The sequence below is a fragment of the Saccopteryx leptura genome, chromosome 9, assembly GCF_036850995.1.
Source record: "Saccopteryx leptura isolate mSacLep1 chromosome 9, mSacLep1_pri_phased_curated, whole genome shotgun sequence".
Taxonomy (NCBI): Eukaryota; Metazoa; Chordata; class Mammalia; order Chiroptera; family Emballonuridae; genus Saccopteryx; species Saccopteryx leptura.
Window position 1 is genome coordinate 37,157,227 of NC_089511.1, and position 18,019 is coordinate 37,175,245.

Here is an 18,019-nt window from a genome sequence, read left to right on the forward strand (position 1 = left end):
GCACAAGGCAGACAGGTGGCCAGGATGCACCCCAGTCTGAGTTTGCCAAAGAAGGCAGTAGAGCCAGCACAACTCTGGTGACATGCGGCCTTTTCACACACTGTTCTCCCTGCTGACCAGTCTGTGCATGTGAGGCATTCCTAGGATGTTCTGGCTCTCACTGGGCCCATGTGGGGTGTGAGGGCTGCTGGGAATATTTTGGGGTGTGGTGTTAAGACAGGTGGGTTTTCTGAAGCTGGTGGGTTCCAGAATGACCTCCGGAGTCCTCACAGAGACCGCTGAAAAGGCAGGGCCCCTGTGAACCCAGGGCTGGGAGCGAGGAGAGAAGACAGCCAGCTGGGGTGCGAGGCTGGAGACAAGGTCTTCTGTCTGGGGTCTCTAGGGGCTGCTTTGCCCTGCACAGAGCTGCACACAGTTGGGATGTTGCTGCCACCTCGTGGGCTGGCTGGGGATACCCAGGCAACTGCTCAGGAGCGAGGACTTAGCACCCCTTGGTGGCTGAGCGCTGACTCTGCCAGTGGAGGTCTCTCCCCTGCCCGCAGCACTGGCATTGGCACCCCTGCCTTCTCTAGGATGGCCCAGGTGCCCAGCGGGTAAGGCGATGCGCAGCCACAGAGTGAGGGGGTCACAGTCCAACTGCCAGGTGGATCCCGACTCCAGGTCATATCCTGTACAGCTCTGGACAAGCCTCCTTGTGCCTCTGTCCCCTCACCTATAAAGTAGGGCCAGGCAGGCATGGCCAGGACTGCTGGGAGAGGCCTGTCAGTCAGTGCATGGGAGAGGCCAACACAACACCGGTTGTTGTGGACACTCAATTCAGGCTGGTACACCCTAGGTGCTGTGGTGTGAAATGACTCACTTCTGGTCTCTGACCTCTGACCCTTGTCTTAGACTTCAAGAGTTCTTGAGAGCAACCCCCCCCCCCCCCTCCGCCAGCCTACTCTCTTTATCCCTTCCTTTTGGAGTCCAGCCCAGAGGTGGGGGAATAGGCAGAAACACCTGTTCCTAAGTGATCCCAGCTCCACAGACCCCTGGCCACCCTCTGCTCCTGGCCACCATCTCATAGCTTAGACTCCTGTGCAAAGGGCCCTTCTGGGCAGGGCGAGGAGTCTAGGAGCAGCACGAGCCTCTCAGCTAGGCCAGGCCACCCAGAGGGACCAGCACTCAGATTTGCACCCCCCACCCCAGTGGACCACGAAACCTATTTCCTCCCCAAGGGCAGCCAGACCAGCACACTCCCTCTTCTCCCCACACTAGGGCAGCTCCCCCAGACCTCCAAGAACGCTGGTCATTGCACCCATTGGCATAGGGTCCCCAGAGATAAGGACATTATTTCAGCCCTGCTCGCTCCTGAAAACCATCCAGTCCCTTCCTGGGCCTGTTGGTCAACACTAAGCCTCCTGTGACCAGCTCTGGGCCCTGCTGCACTTGGGAGGAGTGGGAGGAGACAGCGGGAGGAAATGCCCTTGATGAGCCGTGGGTGCTCCCCAGAGCTGAGCTAAGAGGGGATGGAGAGAGGGGAGACCACCTGCCAGCCCCAGGGCCCTCCTGAGGCTCTGGTGCCCCGCCCTCCACCAAGGGGATGCAACTCTGAGGATGAAATTGGCAGACGGGAAAGGAAGGGGTGCTGAAGGACTGCCCCTCTACCTGCTTGCCCACCACTGTCCTGGGACCCTGTGTGGGAGGCCAAGCCAGTGAAGACCGTGGGAAGTAGGAGGATTGGCAGTGTCTTGGAGGCTGGAGTGCTTGAATCTCATACCTGACCACCTGGCCGGACTTCACATCTCACCTCTCCAAAGGATGGCAGGTCTTCTGGGGCTCACAGGCCTCCAGGAGGACCTAGCGTCTGTTCTCTTCACCACTGAGTAGACAAGGCTCGTGTCTGGGCAGGTCTGAGCTGCTCTGAGGCAAAGGCCTGGCAGGGACTTCAGTGGGCTGCCCCAGAGAGGCCCCATTCGGAAGGCCAAGCTGGGGAAGGGCATTGGAAGTTCAGTGGTTATTTCCCCAACTTGGTGAGCCAGCTTGATCTCTAGGAGGAGCCTGTGGGTCTTTCTTGGGTCCCTGACCCAGAAAACCCCTCCCTCCAGACTATACCCACAAAGTGTGGAGCAGATGAAATAGGGCAAGGACAGACAGCAGACAATGGTCCCAGAGAGGAAGGGGACTGGACAGTCCCTCCCCAACTCTGACATATTATACAGGCTCACTCACAGACACACCATTCACTCTAGATCAGGCATCCCCAAACTACGGCCCGCGGGCCGCATGCGGCCCCCTGAGGCCATTTATCCAGCTCCCTGCCGCACTTCCGGAAGGGGCACCTCTTTCATTGGTGGTCAGTGAGAGGAGCATTGTATGTGGCGGCCCTCCAATGGTCTGAGGGACAGTGAACTGGCACCCTGTGTAAAAAGTTTGGGGACCCCTGCCAGATGCCCATAAGACAGACACCTGCCACACCACCTGCACCCCTCCCCACATGTACACAGAGAAATACATGGTCTACAGCCATGCCACCCTGAACGCACTCAATCTATCTGATCTCAGAAGCTAAACAGGGTCAGGCCTGCTTAGTACTTGGATGGGAGATACGTGTTCAACTCCATACCCAGACACTCATACAGACACACCCACACAGATACAGACACGCAACACACACAGATGCAGAGACACACACATACACTCCTATGCTCACCCATTCCTCTCCCCAGCCCAGACACCCATCACCACATGCCCACTTTCTTGTGTTAACTTTTAGGTCCACTGTCCCCAAGTCCTAGGGCTATACAAAGCTTGAGGATGGGGTCGAAGATTGGAATTGGGTCCAAAACCACCTCCGTGGATTCAGGGTGAGATCTCAGAACATGGGCCTCTGGAGGTCATGTTGGGGCCATCGAGTGGTTATCATGGTCATTGCCTGGACTATGTCACCTGCCATCATCACCCAGAAAGAAGATCCCACCTTTGATGGATGTGTTGTGGGAATACATCTCCCCAAATCAAGTCTGGTTGTCTCTAAGAGATGACACAGCTAAAGATGTTTTTTCCGACCTTCCAACCCACCTACACTCATACTCACACACATGCTCACACTGTGGGAAGATGGTCCCAGGACAATCCTGATTGTCCCCAAGCTGCAGACTGTCCCAACTGGGCTTCCAGGCGTCTCCCTTGCTGAGCAGATGACCAGTGACACTGCCTCAGCCTTGGCCAAATGCATTCGTGACCAGAGACACTGTTTCTGCATTCTGTCTCACTTTGTGAGTATCACTGTCCAGGGGAACTGTTTCCAGGTCATCACTAGCCCACCATGCCTCCTCTCATGCTGGCCTGGCCCTGGCTCTCTGAGCCTTCCCGCCTTGCACACCCGATAGTCCCTCAGGCCCTGACCACAGCCTCCGCCCTGCCGCTCTGGCTTCCTTCTGTCAGGTGGCCCAGGGCACTTCAGCTGGAACCTGAGGGGAGGCTTCACCCTATTCAGGGTTCTTGGACGCATGTGGCCCAAACAGTCAGGTGGCAGCCTCACCAACTTTTTCCGCCTTGATGAGTTTCCAGAGCCTATGGTGGAGGCAGAAAGGGAGATGGAGCAGCTCATGCCAATGTGAGCCTGGCTGGAGGCCAGGGTGGGATCCAGCAGCATGTCCCACTTGGGGACCGCAGTGTCTTCTTCTCAGGGTCCAGCAGTATCTCCCTTAACAGGTGGAAACAGATTGAGAGCCCTCTCCTGGGAGAGCTCCGCAGAGAGACCACAAGAGGGCCAAGGGCACGCAGCAGACTCCTGGAAGACAGGCTGACAGATGAACGAGACTGGGAAGAAGGCAGACAGACAGACAGATCCTTAGAAATAGGCAGTACTTCACATTACAAACAATACCCCAAGGCAGCCACAGTCACACCCACACTCAAAGCTCCAACAGACACTTTCTCCAAGACCTTTCAGGAATCACACTAGCTCTTGACAATTTCAGAACCATTTTTCTGTGTGAACAAGTATGCTTTTGGAGCAGTTCCTTTATAACCCCTCCACCCCCCCGCTAGAGGTGGTTCCCCCGGGGGAAGACAATCCTGACAACTTTGAGGTGGTTTTGTCAGGTGAATGGAGCCAGAGATCAGGGCCAGGGGTGGGGGGTCTGCAGATGACAGCTTTGGTCCAAAGCCCTGCCTAGCCCAGAGTTTCAGCAAGCCAGGCTGGCACTGCCCCCTGCCCAGCAATGCCACAGCCACTGAGGCCCATACCATGCAGCATGGAGCCCAGCAGCAGCCCCGAATGTCAGCTTGCCCAAGACGCTCCTCACTGCTCTGGCATTCCTCAGAGGTCCCCACAAGGTGCACCGACAAGAGACCTTAGTAGGCCTCCAGGGAGACAGGGCTATCTTTTTCAACATGAGGGTACTGGTACTGAGACAGGAGGATCCAGTAAACCGAGCCCTGGCCTCAGAGACCTGAGTGTGAGGTACTGATGCTGGTTCTGAATGGAAGCTGCTGGGTCCCCTGCTGCTGTCACACAAGGCCACCCCTGCCATGGACTTCTGTGCAGCTGGGCCTGAAGGCGCCTGGCTCAGGCCGCTCTGGGAAGGGAGAAAGAGCCGCAGACAGCACAGGGAAGGCCCAGATGATCCCACACCAACACACAGAGTGTAGACACTGCTGCTCTGGAAATCATGTGCTTTATTTAGAACTTGATTACAAGGAAACCTCCTCCTGGGCCATAGAAAAGTTGCAACCCAGCCCTGGCCGGGTAGCTCAGTTGGTTAGAACCTCCTCCTATGCCAAGGTTGTGGGTTCCATCCTCAGTCAGGGCACATACAAGAACCAACCAACAAATGCATAAATAAGTGAAACAACAAATCAATGTTTCTCTCTCTCTCTCTCTCTCTCTCTCTCAACTCAATTAAAAAAAATAAAAAGCAAAAAGCTGCAAACCATGCGGTTTGGTACAAGGCAATGGCTAAGGGACCGCAGAAAATCCCTTACCGCTGGGCCCTCCCAATGGGCCTCAGACTTCCCTGGTCATCCTGACTTCTGGCTGAGCCAGATATGGGCAGCTACGACTCCTGGGGTGTCCAGCTCACACACCCTTTCCAAGTCCTCCTTAGCCAAGGAGCAAGGAAGTGGCGATGAGACTTGGGCTAGGGTCCCAAACCCAAGCCCCCAGCCTCTGTCCTCCACCGAGGGCCTGCAGAGGCCACAGCTCCTTTCTGAATCGGAGCCCAGCTGCTCTGGGTACATCTCAGCTGCTGGCTGAGGAACCGTGTCCTACAGACAGGTGAGTGGGTGGGCAGGGTGCCCACGGCCAGCCGCCCAGCCTCAGTAGAGGTCCGCAAAGGGCTTTGAGTAGTTGAACATCAGATAGTCCATGTAGTAGAAGTCGTAGGCGCGCTGCCGCTGCAGGGCCGACAGCTGCGCAAAGTACTGGTGGGTGATCCCCGCTGTAGTCCGCGCCTCCTGCGAGTGCCGGTCTTTGAACCGTGGGAAGGTCAGGTTCTGCGGCGCATGGATGAGACTCAGGAAGAAGTTGGCATCGTCCTCCATGCTTTCAAACTTGCCCACAAAGTCATAGTCGATGAGGCAGGGGCTGCAGAGCCGGCTGACATGGTCCCAGTGGATATCCATGCCCACCGGCCGGTGCACGTCCAGCAGGTACTGCATGAACTCGGAGAAGCGCACGCCGGAGCCGGTCCGCAGGGCCTCCCGAGAGGCGTTGGCCCGGTACCGGGCCAGGATGGCCTTGCCGAAGACAGGGTGATAGTAGCTATTGGGGTGCTCAAACTTGTCGCGGAAGGCGGAGACCAGCCTCTCGAAGGGCTCGCGGACGAACAGCATCTTGGTGTAGGTGCTGAGGCGGCGCAGGATGCCCTGGCGGTCGAAGGTGTCCAGGCGCCTAAGGGCGCTGCCGTAGTGGACGGTGTTGTGCTGGATGTCGGCGGTGGACGAGGCCCGCCCGGCCAGCACCATGAGCACTCGCTTCCAGTTGGAGCAGCCTGCTTTGGGAACCTCGCAGTACAACACACGGTGGCGGTCCTCCACGAAGATGCGGGACACGTGGCGGGGCGTGACGGCCCTGCGGCTGCTGCTTGCGCGGTACTTGGCGCACGCCTCCCACATCACCCGCTTGCGCTCCTGCTGCCTCTGGTGCAGGATGACCCAGTGGCCGTCCGGCGCCCGGGCTGCTGGCCAGACAGAAGAAGTACCAGCCGAGCTGTTGGCCGGGACAGCCGCTGCGGCGGGCATTTTCTTGATTAGCAGCCGCCTGCGGCGCTGCCGGGGCCGCAGACGGGCGCCCATGTTTAGGTGGGCTTGAGGCTGGTCAGGCGCCGGCAGGTGGAGGCCTCTCGATGCCTGGCTGGACAAGTCTTGGGTGAGCCTCTCTGTGGGTGCCTTAAAGCCACCGTCTTGGGAACTGCCCGGTGGGAAGTCCTGGGGCAAGGAGAGAAATGGTTAGGGGGCGGGAACAGGACAGCTGGGCACTCGTCATGGCTGAGTTCCCTGCTCCCTCTGTGTCCAGAGTTTTTCCTAGATGAGGGAGACAGGATGACCCTACAGGATGTGACCTCTCTGATCTGAACCGGAGCCCACAGCCCTTACAGTCAGTCCCCCTCCTCACAGCTGGCAAGTGTCATTATGGCCACTAGGTGGAGCAGGCCTCCCAGGAATCTCAGCCTGGCCTGGAGGTGAAGGAGGGTGCTGGTAGCTGGTGGCATGGAGGAGGCTGGCTCAGATTTACTGAGTCAATTAGCACACTCCAAAGTCGCCATCTAATGGGAAAGGAAAATTCATGGGTACAAAGCCCTGGGCTTTGTTCCCAAGCTCCTGGGAAGGAGCGGACACATTTTTCTTTCCGAGAATGGGTTTAATGTGATCTCCCAATTTTCCTCCCTGCCCTCACCAACTTTCCCCAGGCTGCCTGGGCTGAGATTCATCTGACTCTCGGAACTCACATGGTGGGGCTGCTGCAGCCTGATGTTGAACTTTACTCCTGAAAAGCAAACAGAGAGGACAGTATTAGCAGTGGAAGTGCCACGTGGCTCCCAGGGGCTCTTGACTGTGGGTGCCCTGTAGGGAGGGCACTTGGAGAAAACTCTGTAAAAAGGCAGTTGGGAGGGGGGAGGAGAGGCATGGCTCAGTGTGAGTGCCCTCCTCTCCCCTATCCACGTGGAAAATGGGGGCGCAGGAAAGACTCCGCCCACCCCTGCTGCCAGCTGATGCTGCTTAGCATCTCACCTCCGGATGTGACCTGGAAGGTCTGGAAAGGTGCCCTGCCCAAGTGTGCCCACTGCCCTGGCCAGTGCGGCAGCTGGGAAGCTCACAGCCCACTCCCCACCTCACACTGTCAGTAAATCATAAGGACAGGGACCCTTCAGAAAGTTCTGTCCCTGCTCTCTTTATGCCCTGTCAGCCCTGCTCTGGCTGTAGTCGGTGTGGACTTTCTTTACCTGGAATATGACACGCTTAACACCCACACCTTTGCACACACCAGGCCTGGATTGGAACATACTCATTCCCCTCGGCCTCCCCACTCACTCCAGGAAGTCCTTTAATTTAGCCATCCAAGGAGCGAGCTTGGCTTCTCAGCTGGCCCTGGGGCTCTGGGGATGAGCTGACCACATCTTCCTTTCCTCCAAAGGGCTGAGCAGAGCCCAGGCACAGTTCTCAGCAAGCACTCACTGGTGACTGGGGGTAGGTGGAGAAACATCAGGGCATCACTGGCCACATTCCAGAATGTTCCCTCTGCCCAGAAAGGAGGCCTTTGGCTTGGGCTGAGCTCACCCAGGATAACAGCACCAAGGAGGTGAACCTTTGTCCAGAGGAGATGATTCTGTCTCATACCTGGTTTGGTGTTTTGGGAAATGTCATGGAAGGACAAAAGGATTCCATTTGGGGGAACTTACTTAGGAGCCTAGACCTTCTTCCCCCATCCCTGCTTGGCCATTTGGGCATCAGGGGCTCTTCCTGCTCCTGTGCCATGTGAGTGGGTGTCTGCTCTGAGGCTTTGCCAAAAGCCGGTCATAATCAGAACCAGCCATCCCTTAAATGAGTGGAGGAGAGCTAGAATTCCCAGCCGACGAGATGGGATATGGCAGCTGCCTGAGGCAGGGTTTCAGGAGGCCCAGCACCACCCTTGTGGTCTCTGTCCTTGGCAGACTTCCAGTGGCTGGAGCCCCGCTGGTGAGGGGGCATCCAGGCCCTTTGTCCCTGATCCTGTAACTCCACCGAGGCCCATTTTTACAAGGTAGAACTGCTGTGGCCCTTGCCTCATACTCTGTCTGAGGATGTGCCCACACGTCTCCTTCGTTCATTGGCAACTGAAGCAAGGGTTATGCGAGGTCACTCTGGACTGAAAAGCTTCAAGTCCCTGAGCCTGCTAGGGCCTTTCTTGAGTCCCAAGAGATGAGGAAATGAAGGCGGAACTTGGGCGTGTTGCCCCTTTCTTCAGTAGTATCGTTCTTTCATCCCTTTGGGTTCAGAAGAAGAGTGTGCCCTTCCCTGGGCAGAGGGTCCACACCTTCTGAGCATCCCCAGGTTATGTGCATATGTGCGTGTAGTTTCCAGACTCTTCCTTGGAGGCTGAGGAGAAGCTCCTCGTAGAACTGGTTGCACCCTGAGGGTAAGAGATGTGAGCAGAGGGTGCCTGACCACGAGGCAGCGGCCTTTTAGAACGAAGTCGTTTGCCAGGGTCCCCTTCTCAGCCCAGAGCCTGCTTCCTTCCTGCCCAGCCCCCATCTTCTTCATGGCAGCCATCCTCAGCATGAGCTTCCTGAGCTCTTCTTTTGGACCCATGAAGCTTCCCCCAGCAACCGATGATCACAGGTCCCTTCTCCAGAAGGGACCTGCCACACACTCAGTTTTCCTCCACACTGCCAGGTTTCCTTAATTATTTTCTTCTGGTGACGGCAGCTGGCTCTGCTAAATCACTGCTCCTCCTCGGAGTTTCAGACACGGGAATTTACTCTGCTTGTCACTCCTGTCAGCCTGTCAAGGCGCGGTGGTACTTATTTATATTCCTTTTCTGGAGCAATGAGGCATGCTGGGCTCGGCCCGGAGTGGGTCAGGGGGCCCACGTACAAAAAGCATCCTGCCAGCTGGTGGAGTCAGACAATGATGTGTTTATTGAAGTCGCAGCGCCTATGGCTATGACTTCCCACCTACAATGCCACCGCAGCCTGGAGGGTGGTGGGTGGTGGGGATGACCCAATTTTTTTTCTGTGCAGACTGGATGGGAGTTTCCAAGGTTAGCTCACCTGAAGGCTAAGGCCACAGCCCTGAGCACAGGCTGGAGAAAAAGTTCTAGCTGGACAGAGCCTCATGCTGAGAGAGTCTCCTGGACTTTTGGCCACTTTTGTTTAACAAGGGCCAACCAGGCTGCAGTTGCCCCTTTGTGAAAAAGAATTGTCTACAGAAAACCCAACTACATTCAATCTCACGATTGAATATGCCCCAGTCTTATGTGCCTGATCCTTAAACTTATGGCAACTTTTAGGGCAAAAACTGCCCCTATCCCACATGGCCAATTTGGGGATAAAGACAGATTTTTAACAACAGAGATGTAATGGACACTTCCCCTAGCCTGAGGTCCAGTGTTCCTACTTCTTCCCCGGAGGATGCTGCTCTTCCACACACTGCTCACATAGAGGCCGAAGCAAAGACCAGGAGCCTTGGGTGTCTTGACGCTGGGGTCTGCACATCCCCCAGTGGGCTGCACTTCAGGACCCCGGACAGCTCCATGGAGCGTCCCAGAAAGACAGCTTCTGCTGCACCCACAAGGAAGGTATTGTCACCAAGAAACACCAGGGGTGGGAGGACTTGGCCTCAATATAACCATGACCAGCCCCGCATAAACCCTCAAATAAACATACAATCTAGATAAAAAAACAGTGGGCTTGCTGAACAACACAAGTCGTGACCCCCAGCTTCCTCATCCATCCAATGTCACCAACGCTGCCACGCACATCCTGTTTCCCCCACCCCCACCTTGGGACAGGGGAATCCCAAGGTCAGTCACGTACATGTCAATTTCAGTATATGAGTTACCTGTCCCTTCATTTCAGCATAATGTTAACAATCTGAAAGGGAGCTCCATCCTCCTGCACTTTGGTAAAAAATAAACAACCACTTTCTCTTTCTGGGCAGATGACATTCGTAGAGTGGTCGAAATGCACACAATACAGTAAGAGAGAGCATCAGCGAGAATAAACAAGGTGTGAGTTATTGGGACTGCCAAACGTGTTGTGTTCTGCATTGTGAACTCTTCATGGGTTTTCTGAGTGTTTGGCTGAAAAGCATCCTGGTTCCCTGCCAAGGGGAGGCAAAGGCTGATGAGGGTGTGCAGAGCCAGTCCTCAGAATAAGACTGTGCAGCCTAGCCTGACCAGGCAGTGGCGCAGTGGATAGCGTGTCAGGCTGGGATACGGAGAACCCAGGTTTAAAACCCCAAGGCCACCAGCTTGAGCGTGGGCTCATCTGGCTTGAGTGCAGGCTTGTCAGCTTGAGCACCGGGTCGCTGGCTTGAATGTGGGATCATAGACATGACCCCATGGTTGCTGGCTTAAGCCCAAAAGTTGCTGGCTTAAAGCCTATGGTCACAGCCTGAGTTCAAGGTTGCTTGCTTGAGCAAGGGTTCACTTGCTCTGCTGGAGCCCCCCAGTGAAGGCACATATAAGAAAGCAGTTAATGAACAACTAAGGTGCCGCAATGAAGAATTGATGCTTCTCATCTCTCTTCTTTCCTGTCTGTCTGTCCTTCTCTCTGTCTCTGTCTCTTTTGCTAAAAACAAAACAGACAAACAAACAAAAAAAATGACTGTGCAGCCTGAGTATGGAGCAGAGCTGGGAGAGGGCATCACTGGCACGAGCTGTTGGAGAGGAGGGTCCACTGCCCACTCCTATTTGAATCACAAGAAGGAGGCTTTCTGTGTTCAACTCAAAAGCCCCAAATCCTCGATGCTCAGGACCCACTGGGGCTGGGGCTGAGGATCAGCCTTTTAGTCAGTTTGTATAGACAAGTGACTGACATGGGTCGAAATAAAACCTGAGTGCCTAGAAAGGGCTAGAAGTGCCTCACGAGCCCTTGGTTGGTCGTGTTTAAGGTAAGCAACTGCTATTCTCATTGCTCCAATCCCAGCCCTAGGCCACAGAAGGCAGTGGGGAGAGGGTCCTGCCACTCTGAACAATGGCTGGGGAAAGGCAGGGCCATCCTGAAGGAGTCAGACCCACAAAGAGGGACAAAAGTGGGAGAACCCGAAGGGGCCAAGAGAAGTCCTTGGGCAGGGTCCAGAGTTCCCGCCCTCGCAGAGTTTCAGACGCGCGGCGTTTGGATCTCTGGAGTTCCCTGCACCAAGCTGAGTTTCCTTGGTTCCTTCTTCACGTCCTGCACCTCACGGCGGAGCCTGTGAGGCCACATTTCCTTGTGTTGTCCACCTACATGTCCACTTATGCTGCCCGTCAGGCCGGGAAACTTCCGGGGATTTCAGGCTGGCTTGAGCCAGGGGAGACACTTGAAGGTGAGGTACCCGCTGTGTCTTGGCTCCCCGATGTGCGAGAGCCTGAGTCCAAGCTTTGGTTCCGCCCGATTCTCTGGCAGTTGGTGGGACAAAAGCTGTTGGCCTGCCCTGCGCCTTCCACATCCCAGTAAGAAAGAAGTGGGTCCTGCAGCTGACGCGTGTGCTGGGGGAAAGACCTGCCACGGGGCGCCCTGAACACCGTTCAGTGTGTGGGACTCACACAGCAGGGATGAGCCACGAGCAGGGGTGTGGCAGGAGACAAGAAAGCACAGCCGGGGTGGGCGTGTTCTCCGCAGAGAGAGAACGGGAGGTGCGGGAGGAGCCCTGAGGGAATGCCAGGCCCCACTCCGTGGGAAGTATGGAAGGTTTCTGAATGAAGGCCTGTATTAGTCGGGGTTCTCCAGGGAAACAGCCGATAGGATATATCCATGAAAGCGTGGGAGAGGGACTGATTTTAAGGAATTGAATTTGTTCATTCAATTGGGGGGTTGGCAAGTCCAACATCTGTAGGGCAGGCCATGGCTGGAGACCCGGGGAAGAGCTGATGCCACAGCTTGAGTTTCTGCAGTCGGGAGGCAGGATCCCTTCTTCCTCAGGTGACCTGCCTTTTCTCCAAAGGCCTTAGACTGATTGCATGAGGCTTGCCACACTGTGGAGGGTCGTAGGCTTCACTCAAAGTCTACTGGTTTAAATGTTAATCACGTCCAAAAAAATACCTTCACAGTAACATCTATGCTAGTATTTGACCAAACACCTGGGCACCAGGGTCTAGTTAAGTTAACACATAAGTTAACTCTTACAGGGGTGTACTAGTTTACTAAGGTTGCTATAACAAACTACCATGAAACTAGTAGCTTAAAAATAACACACATTTATTCTTTCTAGAGGCTAGATGTCTGAAGCCAAGATGTCAGCAGAGCTCTCTACCTCTGAAGCCTCTTCTAGCTTTGTGCAACTTAAGTCCAATTGCTGTCTCTGTCTTCAGGCGCTTGTCTTCCCTGATGACCCCATCTTGCCTGATTACATCTGTAAAGACCCTATAAGGTCATGTTCACAGGCACCCTGGGTTGAGACTTCAATATAGACTGCTCACAAAAATTAGGGGATATTTTATCGCTTCATATTCATTTTGAAATATCTCCTAATTTTTGTGGGCAGTATGTTTCAGGGAGACACAACTGAACTCCTTCCGGGGTAATGTGACTTCAGGGGGCTCTAAGAGCACTCTGGAGGTGGGGCAGCAACAGCCTGGAGGAAATGAGGAAATATGTACCCTGCTGGGTTGGTTTGTCTCATCAGCAGCATAAGATTGTGCTAGTTCTTCACGTTCTTGGGGGAGGGATTGTGTCGGTGCATCTGTGCCAGAGTTTGACACAATGCCTGGTACACAGCAGGAGCTCAATAAATGCTCGTGCTAAAGCTGAAGCTGCCTGGACGGGGAACTGGTCCCGGAGGTGGGGACGGACACTGGGCTTCTCCCTGCAGAAGTCAGGCCCAGGGTTCTGGCTGGCACCCACCAGCCTTAGGCGGTGACTTCTCTAGCTCAGCTTGACAGCCTAGGAAGGGTCTGCATGTCAGGGTGGCAGCTTCCAGCCAAGTGGCCGATGCAGAGCGGAGCTGCTGAAGGTCTGTGCACCCCATTTAGGCCGTGTGGTTGGAACTAGGACATAGCCAGCTGGCTTCTCCCATTGCCATCTGTGGGGCACAGGCCAGAGCCGGCTCGCGTGGCCTGCAGCGTCATGGTGACCACACGTCCTCTGTCTCGTCTCCCAGCAGTTCCAGCTCTGCCTTTTGGAGGGACATCCCTATCTCCCTACCTCCCAACACTGGTTTCATTATGAGCTGCTCCCTTCATCTGGGCAGATCATTAATTTTATGCAGATTAGATGCAAAACTAAAGTTTAAATACGCTCAGCAATTAGAGGGCAGCCTGGGCTCAAGGCACAGAATTCAGATGGAAGAAGCCTCACCAAAGGACCTTAAATGCTCACTGCTGTTCACAGGAAAATCCAATTCATTAAATTCGTTGCTAGGGCCTCAGTCACAGCCGTGTCCACCTCTGCCGCCCCAGCGTCCAGGGCAGGGCAGCAGGGTTCCCGGCAGTGGGGCTGCCCCAGACAAAGGTGCCAGCTGCTCTGGGAACCCAAAGGTGGCTCTGTGGACCTCAGGAAAAAGGCAGAGTTGGTGGACATGCTCCTCAGCAGCACAGCAGGTGGCCCTGCAGGGCCCATTCCTCCTGCTACAGCCTGCAGTTGCTCTGAGAAAACCAAACCCATAGTGGGGTCACATGGTGATCCCCAAGTTTTGGTCTTTCCCTTTGCCTGAAGACTCCACCCTGAGTCATAGCTTTTAATAAGGGGTCAATATATATAAATATATATTTATTATTCATATATTTATTATTCAATGAATAATATATATATTATTCATTTTAGAGAGAAAGAAGGTGGGGAGGAGCAGGAAGCACCAACTCCCATATGTGCCTTGACAGGGTAAGCCCAGGGTTTCGAACCAGTGACCTCAGCATTCCAGGTCAACACTTTATCCATTGCACCACTACAGGTCAGGCAGTATATTTTTTAAGAAGGGAAAAGAGAGGGAGAGAGAGACCTTGGACAAATCAAATCCTTTGACTTCACTGAACCTTAGTTTCCTCATCTGTAAAATAGGATTAAAAACACCCATCTTGCAGGTCTGCAATTGTGCAAATGAAATGATGCACAGTGTTCCCTGGCTGGATATCTCGGATGGTTAGAGCATTGTCCTGATATGCAAAGGCTCCCAGTCAGGGCATGTACAGGAACAGATCGATGTTTCTGTCTCTTTCTCTCTCCTCCTTCCTCTCTAAAAATCAATTAGAGGATGGAAGGAAGAAAGGAAGGAAGGAAGGGAGGGAGGGAGGGAGGGAGGGAAAGGAAAGGAAGGAAAGACAGATGCACAGTGCTGGGCACAGAGAGAGCCCATGGGATGGAAGCTACCAGTTCCTGGTGTTCCTACCACCTGGCCACCTTCGTAGCAGCTGCGTTTCCCTGAGCCCAGCTCCTGCACCAGCGCAGGGATTCTGGGACCTGTCTGCATGGGAGAGATGCAGGAGTCTTCCCGTCTCAGACTAATGGGCACCTGACAGCTCTGCCCGCTACTTGTTTTGTTTAGCGATTTCATTCCCTCACCTCCGTGATTAGGATCCACGATTCAGCTGGGTAGTTTCCTGTCAGCTCAGCCTTGGCTGTGAATTCTCTTGGAGCTGTCAGAGTGGAGCACGGGAGCTGTCCGTCAGTCAACCAGCCAGCCAGTTAGCCGCTCTTCGAACCCAGCAGCTGTCCTGCCACTCCCCACCCGCTCATCTGCCCATCATCTGGTGGGTGCGGGGCTATCCCTGAGCATCCTCCGGGTGCCCGCTTATCCAAGGGGAGAGGTCCTTAGCTCCTGCTTTGAAGCTATCTCATGTTAGAGCCTGGGGGTGACTCCTGCCATGTTTGGTGTGTGTGTGGTCATGCACTGCACTGCACCCCCATGCGTGCATGTTGCACGGAACAGGACTTGGTACATACACCCTGTGCTATGTTACACCATGCATGCCAAGGGACTGCGTCACACCACATCTCTGCCGCACACGTGCTGCTTCCTGCTGTGTGGGGAGTGTGCGTGTTCATGTCCATATTCGGTTTCTGAGAGTACAATACATGGCACGTGACTTACGGAAGTCCATGCCTTTTCTTCCCTTTGTGTATTCTCCTCGCACACGTGGGCCTGGAAGAATAAGCAGAAGCTAGTGAATGCCGCTGCAGATGAGAAAGAACTCACTCAGCAGCAAGGCCTCTGTGCCCCTGGCGGTCCTGTCTCCGCCTCCCTGCAGGAGGCTGGCGGCAAGGCCATCAGGTGGCAGGACAGTCATTCTGTCCAACACCATGTGCCCATTCAGTCCTGAGCCCTTGTATGGGCCAAGCAGTTTCTTAAGCACTGCTGATGGTGTCTTGGCCATGAATGAGACAGGCGTGGTCCCTGCCCTGGTGGAGTTTAGTCTAGCAAGAAAGTGAGGCACGGAACGGCAGTTCCACGTGTGGTGGCAGCAATGGAGGACAGGGCAGGCAGCGTGCAATGCGGGAATGTCAGCAAGCCCAGGGCATCAGGCGAGGGCTCCCTAAGCTCGTGACAATTACTTGGCACCTGAGAGTGATGATGGTCTTCCTGGAAGAGCTCGGTGGCCTTGCACCCTGAGTGCAGGACTCCTGGGATGAGGGGATGGAGAGACTGAAGGGTGTCAAGAAATGGCAGGACCATGGCGGCCGGCCTGGGCCAGCAGACACAGAGCCTATGGTCCTGGCAAAGGCACTATATCTTATCTCCTAAGGTCAGTAAGCTGGAAGTTATTTTGAGTTGAAGCACCTTCCTGAGATGAAAAGCTGAAGACAGAAGCAGAACGGCCAGTCAGCGAGTACTGCCATTGTCCAGGCAGGAGATGTCCAAGGCCTGGCCCTAGGGGCTGATAGCAGAAAGCAGAGAAAGACGTATTTCAGGAGGAAGAGTTAGCAGGGTGATATGCTGGTAAATGTTTAATTTAACAGCAGGCTCTCTGGGTGATAAAGAGAACTGTGATTGGTGGTGGATGCTGGTTTCTGTGGTGCAACATTTCCCATCACGGCAGATTGCAGACGTGGAGTTGGGCCCATGTGGACTGGTCCAAGCCAGCTCCTGCTCGCCACTGCACCAGCAGGCTCCGGGGACAGCCTGCGAGCAGGGTACGGGAGATCCTGCTTCCTGACTTGAACGGTGGGTGCACACTGGTGCCATTTCCTGCAAAGCAGGGCAGATTGTTGTTGAGTTGGAGATGCCTGAGGGTCTCCCAAACATAGACGTGCTGAGGGCAGATGGAGGGTGGGGTAAAACACGTGTGCACAGGAACCAGTTCCACCGCAGGTGGCTTTCCAGGGCCTGGTGAGAACATGGGATCAGCACGTCTCGGAGGAGGGAACGCAGAACTGAGGAAGCCAATTACCTGAAGCCCCGGCAGCGGGCCTGGCCCAAGTCCTGCCTTTGTCCAGAGCCCACAGGGAATCCTAGCATCGGCTCTGAGCAGCTGTGGTTGATCAAATGGGGCGGACAGAATGTTTCCTCCTGTTGGCTGTCAGGGAACCCAGTGACCGCACACTCTAGCCAGCTTGGCCTGAAGGGGTCTAACTTGGCTTGTATAATGGTGAATTCCCAGAGGTTGCCAAGAAGTAAAATTAGTGAGTCACGCCGGAGAGCTTGAGGCACAGGTGTTCCCACTGAAGGGCTGCCTATTTGCTGAAAAAGTGCCAGCAACACTGACCGGCCCAGCCCTGTGACAAGCACTTCTTTACTGGGACAGAGTCAGGCCATTGGAGGCGGCCAGCGGAGCAGCCTCATTACGGAGGTGGCCCGGCCACAAGATAATGATCAGTTCAGCTCTAGCCGGCTTCAGGATGTGTTGTTTCGGCTGTGGCGTCAATTACTGAGCTGGCTGTCAGAACAGACACAGCTGTTGCCTGAGATACCCCGAAGAGCCACAAAAGCCAATCCGTCCTAGCTGATGCTTCCGGGAAGCGCTCCCACCCCCAACCTACTGCAGGGGCCTCTCTCGCCTGAGGGAGGGAGCCAGGCTCCTGGTAAGGGCTGCCTGGGGGCCCACGGACAGAGATGTACTGATCCCAGCAAGAGAGCCCCAGATGGCTGTGCACCAGTGATCAGGAATGTCCACTGATTGTATCCCAATTCTGGACCCTGACTCAAGTACCATGAACAGGGAGCTGCAGCTCCAGCCCCTTCCTGTCTCCAATGTCTCCTCAAGCACCACAGGGACCACAGAGGTGTGCCCCCGAGCAGAACAGGGCCTCCGACAACTCACAGATCGAAAGGGCAAGGTCACAGGTGCCTGCAGCACCCAGGGAGCCTGGCAGTCCGTCCAGAGGTTCTCTGCCCTGGGTCTGATCGCTACAGCGCACATCTGAGAGGAGAGGACACGTCGAAGGCAAGAACTTGAACCTGGAGTAGGGTCCGAACAAGAACTGGACCACCAGCACTCAGGAAGGCCCTGGCTTGAGGATTTGGCCGGCCTCTCTGAGGGGTGAGGCCTGGAGTACAGGCATGAATCCCGGCCTTTGCAGTGGCTGACTGTGGGGACACCATCTTCCTTAGACGTCTGACCGAGACCCGCTTGCTCTCCCTTCTGGCTAGCCAGCCCTTTGGCTCTGCTCTGCCCAGCACCCCGGGGTCAATCTCGCAGTGAACTCTCCTGGGCTGACTGTGGGGTGAGCATGACAGACCCAGGCCATCCTGGGGAGCAGACGTACTATCCTGCCACGGCCCCACCACAACGTAGCGGGGCTGCGCTCCACACCCACATCACACGTGCATGCAGAGACCCCCAGGCCCTGTGCACCCAGCCCCAGGCCCAGGAAAGGCGACCAGTTCTGGGGTACCGACTACAGGGCTGAGATAAGAGGGATGGGGGGGCCGTGGGCTGCCCACTCAAAGGTCTTTCTGGAGATGACTGGTGGCCGGGAGA

General features: G+C 55.2%; 1 protein-coding gene across 4 annotated transcripts in view; it reads right to left on the reverse strand.

The window, feature by feature from the left end:
• Positions 1–4,665: 4,665 nt before the first annotated feature.
• The window catches only part of CHST8 (carbohydrate sulfotransferase 8), a 120,993-nt gene continuing 107,639 nt past the window's right edge, over positions 4,666–18,019 (reverse strand). For all 4 annotated transcript variants that reach the window (XM_066349554.1, XM_066349551.1, XM_066349552.1 and 1 more), the window contains 2 exons: positions 6,936–6,973; positions 4,666–6,414 (listed from right to left, as the gene is read on the reverse strand). In XM_066349554.1, coding sequence (XP_066205651.1) covers positions 5,305–6,414; positions 6,936–6,973 — 1,148 coding nt within the window. In that variant the 3' untranslated portion in view covers positions 4,666–5,304. The remainder of the gene's footprint in view (positions 6,415–6,935; positions 6,974–18,019) is intronic.